Here is a 7580-nt window from a genome sequence, read left to right as displayed (position 1 = left end):
TGTGGAACTGGGGATTGAACTCAGGCCCTTGCACTTGCCAGGGAAGCACTTATTCTACTGAGCCATCTCCCCAGCCCAATTATTGTCCTTCACTTTTTACTTTGTTAGTCCATTGCAAAAAATAGTTTTGTCTTTTGTAATCAAAAACTTAATTTGGACTGAGAGTGGAATTTCATGGTAAAGCAGTTGTCTACTGTACCCTTTCCTGGGTTTGATCCCTAGTATTACAAAACAAAACATTGAAAATCCACTCATTTATGAGTAGATACTTTGAGACTACCTAAATATCTCATTTAGTTCAAATTTTTACCCATTATTTCATCATCCTTTTTATTATTTTTTAATAAAAATTAACTATAGCATTTCCTCTTCCTCATTTTATTCAACCTCTGCAATAGTGTTTTTAGAATTACTTTTACAACATCTATTGAATGACCTTAGGAAATTTTATTATAATATTATGAACTGTTAGAAATTTTCACACATGTACACATTATATATATATAATGACACTTAACCAGAATTACTTAAGGCTAATTAAACACTTTTAAATTTAAAATATACAAATCAGTTGGTGTGAATTTTTAACACTTTATTATAACAGGTTGGACTTTTTTGAAGTACAAATTTAGTTGTAATTAAACCATCTACAATAAATACAGGTAATGAAATTTTTGTTATTTTTACTAAATATCACTGGTTAAGACATAGTATAGTATGTGCCTTCTATAATTTATTTTATCCAATATAATAGTATGATGCTTGTAACTGTCTTGAGTCAACAGTGAAATTGATGACTCTTAAGGAATACTTATAGGAAAATATTTCATAAGTCGCAAATTAAAATACTTTTTTGTTTTTATGTTTCAGATTGGTTTTTCAGCAGCAGACGCAGTAACAGGACTGAAACTGGTAGAAGAGGGAGTACCTAAAGAACATTTAGCATTACTTGCAGTTCCAATGGTTCCTTTGCAGATAATATTACCTCTGATTATCAGCAAATACACTGCAGGTCCCCAGCCACTAAACATATTTTATAAAGCCATGCCTTACAGGTAAATACTAAATAAAACTGTACTGAAGCAAGAAATCTTAAAATGCAGAACAATCATCATTAGTACTAACATCTGAGTGTGTAGAATGTATACAGAAAAAGGCTTGAAGAACATCCTTAATGTCAGTGTCGTCTCTACGCATGTTAATCTCTTTAACCTCCTAACGGGTTTTAGAGACAGGCTTCTTTCTTATGATTGGCACACAGATTTCTGTTTTGTTGTTGTTTAACCTAAAATGAAAATTAATATAATGCTCCTTTTTCTATAGATTATTGTTTGGATTAGAATATGCTCTGCTAGTTTGGTGGACTCCTAAAGTAGAGCATCAAGGAGGATTCCCTATATATTACTATATTGTAGTGCTGCTGAGTTATGCCTTACATCAGGTAAGCTTACTGTGGCTTTCAGGAGGTAAACTGTTTTGTATTGAAGACATTGTTCTACAGCTGCCTTCAAGTAATAATTTTAAGATTTAAACATGATTATGACATAGAAAATTATTTGATGATGAACTATATAAGCCTTTGGCTTTTGATTCCATGAGTTCTGTTTATGGAAAGGGAGTTTCTTATTCATTCCTTTAAAATTTTTTCCTTCAACAAGAATTTTTTACATACTAGAATTGATTTCAAAGCAACTAATCTTACTCTGTTTGTTTGTTTGTTTGTGTGTTTGATACAGGGTCTCACAACACAGCTCAGACTTGTAATGATCCTCCTGTCTCAGCCTCCCTAGCTCTGGGATTACAGGCATGCGCCACCACACCCCCCTTTCCATGGCCTATACCGCATGTGGTACCAGGGATCCAACCCGAGTCCTTGTGCTTACCAGGCAGGCACTTAGACCACTCACCTGTCTCCCCAGCCCCAACTAATCTTACTCTTGCTAAAGAGCCCTCAGTCTATCTCTAGATCTGGGCTCTTTCTTCAATTTTTAGTATCTTTTCTTCCTGAAAGTTTTTTTTTTTTTTTTTCTTCCTGAAAGTATTGAGAAATAATCGTGGCTACTAGATTAAAGATCCCAGGCTTTAGTTTAGATTCTGTACTGAAAGTTACAATTTAGTCTTTGTAATTTTGGAAGCTGCTTTTTCTGTGTTCTCTGTTTATGTCTCCCAAAAGAAGTGACCTGCACTTTTCTCTAGCCTCATCTATGGGCCGGGGAGATGGCTCAGTGGAATAAACGCTTCCCTGGCAAGCGCACGGACCTGAGTTCAATCCCAGGTTCCACAAAAAAATAAATAAATAAATAAATAAATAAAATCTAGCCTCATCTAAACTCTTATTGCAGAGTAAAAAATGTGGTGTTGTAGATATAAATGATTCAAGTAAATGGCAGAGCCCAGAAGAAATTTTTGGTACTCGGTAGCATTTACTGCTAATATGTATTTCACCTTGGGTTTTTCTTTGGAAACTGGTGTAAACCCTTTGAAAGTTATATTTTGCTTCTTACTCCATTCTTAAAATGTGACTGACAGCTAATTTCACTAGTTTATTTGTTTTGCATACAATGAAATTACAATCCATAACGGATGTTTGATTATACCATATGTTTTTTTTTTTTTTTTTTTTTTTTTTTTTTTTACAGTTTCAACAAATAATACACTGCATATATTCTTCTTGTATACCATATGTTTTTGAAATTGAGGTAGGATATCAAAAAGTTTTTGTTTTGCTCACTGTTAATGCTACACACATAATGGAAGTTAAAAGAAGTATGTTCAGTCAATTTTTCAGTGCTTTAGATAAAAAATAAAATCTAGGTTGTCATAGTTCAAAATGTATTTAGCTTTATATTTCATTAGAGAATTTACCAAAATGTAATCAGAAATTTAAACAACTAAATGTTTTATGAGAAAGGGGTACAAGGCCAGGTAAATTTGAGTGATATATTATGTAACTCCTTGAACAGTAGCTCCTATCAGTCCTTTAAAAAAATATTAAGTGGACACCCATTCTATGCTAGAAACCATTGAGTACAAAAATGTAACTAAGATGTATTATGTGTATATATATATGTGTTGTGTATATATACCAACTCCTTATGAGGAATGTGACCATTTTGCATTGCAAACATGCAAAACAGTTGTAAACTAATTTAAAAAATTGAAAAAATAATTTGTTGAGACAAAGTAGCACACAGTTTACAAAAAGTAAAATATGTGATACTCTTTTAAAAGGGCAATAAATGAATAAATTGTGGCAAAATGCTTACTCTCTTAAGGAATTTGTATCCTAAAAATTGTCAGAAAAAGGACACCTTTTACATTTTGTGTAACTTAGTATCTCTCCACCTTACTTGACTTTGGAACTCCTCTTGGCACAACTCTCGGAAGAGTGTGTACAGTTATGCTGTTTTAGGAACATGGTTTGTTTCTGTGTTTGTAAATGGAAAGTTACTTTTGCCTCATAAACAATTTTTTGTTTTTTCAGTACTGGAGACCAAACTAGGGCCCCTGCACTGAACTACATCTACACCTTTTTCTGCTTTTGAAATAAGTTCTTGAATTGTGAGTCTGCAAGTTCAGCCTTGCAGAATGCTGACATTTCTGGGATGGGCTGCCACACCCTGCTACTTTTTTGTCTCTTAAAAAAACTTTTCTTAGGCTAAGGATGGATATGAGTGGTAGAACTCTTGCCTAGAATGCAAGAGGCCACTACCAAAAAAATAAAGGTTTTTAGTATTCCTTTGCCGCATAAAGTTTGAAATATTATTTTTCTTCTGTATATATGGAAGAAAAATGCATTCATTTCCTTTAGTGTTTACGTGTATAATACATATACAAATAGATGTGCATATACATTATTTATACATTATATATTATGTATGTAATGTATATATTTATGTAGCTACAATACAAATATCAGACTTTGTTTTTTGTTATTTGCAGCCTTCTTGCCACCTTCCCTGCTACTTTCTGTTGAACATTCTTTGACTACTCATGGTAGAATTATCAAGATACTGCATTTTAACATAAGTATTTACTCCCTATTTCCCTAGCCTGTAATAAATTCTTCAGAAGTATGGGAAGACTGATTCCTTATTCATCTTTGTATTGCCATGATCTTAAGCCCTCATTTTTAGTATGTGTTCAATAAGTGTTTATTGAATTGAATATAGTAACAGTCATGAAAATTAATTTTGCCATTTATGATTCTTTTTTTTCTTTTTTTGGTGGAACCAGGGATTGAACTCAGGCCATTGCGCTTGTCAGGGAAGCGCTTATTCCACCAAGCCATCACCCCGGCCCCCATTTACGATTTTGATTTTCTGTTTTTTGGGGTTTTTTTTTTGGTGCCCAGCCCAGCCCACCCTAGTGGCGGGGCTAGCACAGCATGTGGTGCTCCATGAGCCTAAGCTTGCCTAAGAAGGTGCTTTAGACCACTGAGCTCTCTTGCCGGCCCTTGATATTCTTAATTTATGTCAGTTTTGTAAGTGTAATTATAGTGACTGAAGACGTTCCCCTGGTACAGCACTCGCTTATTAGCATGTACAAAACTCTGACTTAAATCCCCAGCAGAAAGAGAAAAACCAACTAAACAAAAACATGCTTTCATCACACTAAAAATGTTTTATATTTTCCTGCAGGTTACATTATACAGCATGTATGTCTCTATAATGGCTTTCAATGCGAAGGTTAGTGATCCACTTATTGGAGGAACATACATGACTCTTCTGAATACTGTGTCCAACCTAGGAGGAAACTGGCCATCTACAGTTGCTCTTTGGCTGGTGGACCCCCTCACAGTGAAAGAGTGTGTAGGGGCATCAAACCAGAACTGTCGAACACCTGATGCTGTTGAGGTAAGCATGTTTTAATTTTGGATAATGCTAAGTAAATACTAAGATATTAATTTCTTTGCCTATAGAAATACTATATCTTACTTAAAATCATATTTGTTTATAGTATCTAATGCAGAAATCTATAAATACCCTGTCTGCCATCATAATTACAGGTTATAGCCGTCATATCAACAAGGCTAACCACTTAAGGTTGCATCGTAGTAAAGGAAGATTCTCTTTCCGCCACCCTTAGGATCACTGTCCTTTTGAATAAATGTCTAAATAGGATTAAGTTTTATAATGATAGAAAAGAGAAAATTCCAGGAACTATTCATATTGTAGCTAAAAAAGACTGGTGAGTGGTTTGTAGATAAATTATTTCAGAATATCATTAGTTATGTCTACTGTTTCTTAAAATTTTCTGCACGTTTCCAAATAGGAAGAGCAGCATTTTGAAAATGAGTATTGTTTACATTAAGAGTTCAAAATTAGGACAGGCATGGTGGCACACATCTGAAATTCCAGAGCTCAGGAGGTTGAGGCAAGAAGTCCATTGCGAGGGCTAGGGAGATGGCTCAGTAGAATAAGTGCTTGCCTGGCAAGCACAAGGGCCTGAGTTCAATCCTTGGTTCTGCCAAAAAAAAAAAGTCCATTGCGAGTTCCAGACCAGACTGGACTACATAGTGAGATCAAGGCCAGCCTAAGCTGCATAGCAAGACCCCATCTCAAAAAGACCAAAAAAAAAAAAAAATTTTTTTTTTCAAAATTGCTTTTATCCCTGTAAATAGAATTAATGATTAAGATATGTTAAAATATTTTGTCATTTGAAGTGAGTGAAGTATTGAAATATTTTAACAAAAATTTTATTAAACCTTTAAATTACAAAGTAAAAACATTAATTTTTGAATACTGTGTTTTTGAAATTATGAAATACTTATTATAATTTAATTTTTACAGTTTTGCAAAAAACTTGGTGGCTCATGTGTTACCGCACTGGATGGTTATTATGTGGAATCCATTATTTGTGTGTTCATTGGATTTTGTTGGTGGTTCTTTCTTGGACCAAAACTTAAAAAGTTACAAGATGAAGGACCATCTTCATGGAAGTGCAAAAGGAGCAATTAATGCATAGGCTGTTGGATGTTCTAGAAGGTAATTATAGCTGGGTTTTAATTCAGAGAACTGTGATAATCATTGCACAGGAATATAAAATATTATTTGAAGCAAGGAAGTTACTAATATAAAATGCCAAATGGTTGAAAAATAGAAGCCTTTCGTATGTTTGTTCATATTTTTCCTTTGTCTTGTCAATTTATTTAAAGTTTACTTAACATCAGGAAATTTGTTCTCAAACAACTTCTCTAGCCTTGTTATTTGATTTATGTCTTTTTAATTTTCTGACCAAAGTATGTTTTAAGCTGTGGGTAGTAGTCAAGGGTGGTAACTGTGCAGTCAGGTATTGCTACCAGTACCTATCATTGGACTGTATTTAAATTGTGGTACAGTATATAAAATGAAAGAGAGCTTGATATTCAGAAGCTAACTAATCTAATCTTGTTGGCAGTTAAAAATTTTATTTTGAATGGTAAATTTGTTAAATTTCATGTGGAATTTACTCAGAAGAGATTGTAGACTATTGAATATCATTTAGTTGATTTCTGACCATAACCATATTGTACAAATTAATCTGTGTGGGGAAAAAAGGCTATTTTAAATGTATTCCTGCTTTTGTAAGCATTAAAGATTTATAAGAAGATAATTTAAACTATTTTTTATAAAATGAAAGTTACGATTTTTTAATTTATTGATTTCCCCTACCGTGCTCCCTTTTGGAAAATACTTTGATTCTCTGTTAACATTTGCCCTGTTATGTATGTTTTTGTCACAAGTGCCCCATAGCACACAGAGAGCTAAGGAGGGGATCAAATTTATTGTTTTATGTTTGTTCATGACAGTTTTGAAAATAAAAATTAAATGTCAGTCTTCAAGAACTTTTTTTAATTACTAAGAAAAATATAGCTTTTCAATTAAGTAAAATTGAAATGAATATTAATAAAAATATTTTAAAGTGAAAGAGACATTTTGTGCCTTTGACAGATCAAATCATTTAGAACATTTTTAATTAAGCACTTTATTAGTAAAAATGATCTCATAATATTTATGCCAAATCAAGTACTGTACTCTATCTTTTCTATTTATTAAAATACAGCCTTCTGTTTGTAAACTATGGTTTGCAGTGGAAAATTGCTATTCCAGGAGTATAAGTTTTTGAGACCATTAGGAATTTTCAACATATTATTTACACCCAGTATGATAAAGTTCTTTGCATATTTTGTGTTAAGTATTACTTCTACTCTTTAGAAATTATATAAATCCTTTAAAAAGGATAAGATTCAGTTATGAGTTTCAGTTCATTTTATCTTTGTGAGAAATGTATATACTAACTCCTGATTTTATTTTTTTTCTGATTTTATTAATTTTATAACATAGGTTGAATTTTAGAGCAGGGTTTTTACAGGTAATGGATAATAAACTGGGTGGGAGAAAATGGCACACAGCATCTGAAGGAAGATAGGAGCAGTGGCCTCTAGAGCCCTGCGTTACCACTGGAAAACCTGTGTTGGGTATGGAAGTCAGACTGAAGAGTCACATAGAAAAATACGCATCCTAGAGGCAAGGAGTAGACACCAAACCACAGACTACAGTACTTTGTCACATGATTTTCTACTATCTTGTATTATAATC

The 7580-nt window shown here is 33.1% G+C and overlaps 1 protein-coding gene across 2 annotated transcripts in view; it reads left to right on the top strand.

The window, feature by feature from the left end:
• Slc33a1 (solute carrier family 33 member 1) overlaps positions 1–6836 on the top strand; it is a 20565-nt gene extending 13729 nt beyond the window's left edge. For both annotated transcript variants that reach the window (XM_023699707.1, XM_023699708.1), the window contains 4 exons: positions 871–1055; positions 1324–1441; positions 4641–4856; positions 5793–6836. In XM_023699707.1, the coding sequence (XP_023555475.1) occupies positions 871–1055; positions 1324–1441; positions 4641–4856; positions 5793–5960 (687 nt within the window). In that variant the 3' untranslated portion in view covers positions 5961–6836. The remainder of the gene's footprint in view (positions 1–870; positions 1056–1323; positions 1442–4640; positions 4857–5792) is intronic.
• Positions 6837–7580: the final 744 nt, after the last annotated feature.

Source organism: Octodon degus, unplaced genomic scaffold, assembly GCF_000260255.1.
Source record: "Octodon degus isolate 3935 unplaced genomic scaffold, OctDeg1.0 scaffold00115, whole genome shotgun sequence".
Taxonomy (NCBI): domain Eukaryota; kingdom Metazoa; phylum Chordata; class Mammalia; order Rodentia; family Octodontidae; genus Octodon; species Octodon degus.
Note: the sequence above shows the minus strand (reverse complement) of the source record. Positions and strands in the feature narration are given on the sequence as shown.